Source organism: Octopus bimaculoides, chromosome 1, assembly GCF_001194135.2.
Source record: "Octopus bimaculoides isolate UCB-OBI-ISO-001 chromosome 1, ASM119413v2, whole genome shotgun sequence".
NCBI classification, from domain to species: domain Eukaryota; kingdom Metazoa; phylum Mollusca; class Cephalopoda; order Octopoda; family Octopodidae; genus Octopus; species Octopus bimaculoides.
Window position 1 is genome coordinate 138,188,049 of NC_068981.1, and position 574 is coordinate 138,188,622.

Sequence of the window (574 nt, forward strand, 5' to 3'; positions counted from 1 at the left end):
GAGAGAGAGAGAGAGAGAGAGAGAGAGAGAGAGAGAGAGAGCATGTGTGTGGGGGGAGATGGGAGAAATATGCTGCTGAAATATTTTAAGGAAAGAAAACGTCTCTCACTAATAACGGACCAAAAGTCAGCGAATGACTCTCAACTACCCAGAAAAACCAACACCGCCCAATAGGACAGTCCCATCACAAATAGATTAAATTATATAATGTATTCATAGAGGTACTATTAAATGGAGAGGGATGTTACAACTGGATTGCCTATCCAATTGTTGTGAGGTTAAGTCAAATTAGAGTAGGATGATAATAATGGCGAAACAATATACAAAACCTGCTTACTTCACAGACAACTGCTTGCATCATAGCTTCCAATCCTGCTTCTGGAATATCTGCATTGTTTGTCATGAGTGAATGCAAATCTTTGATAGTGCGCTGAGAAGATAACAAATGTTATGTTAATTCCTCAAACAAATCTGTATGTACTCACGCATAAAAATATTCACACACACACAAAAAAATACACACACACACACATACATACATATAAATTCATATATATATATATATATATATATA

General features: G+C 35.9%; 1 protein-coding gene across 1 annotated transcript in view; it reads right to left on the reverse strand.

Moving 5' to 3' along the window:
- Positions 1 to 574, reverse strand: part of LOC106875684 (integrin beta-1) — a 71,092-nt gene that overhangs the window by 41,771 nt on the left and 28,747 nt on the right. Inside the window, exon 6 of the mRNA XM_052971058.1 lies at positions 338 to 430. Within this exon, the coding sequence (XP_052827018.1) occupies positions 338 to 430 (93 nt within the window). The remainder of the gene's footprint in view (positions 1 to 337; positions 431 to 574) is intronic.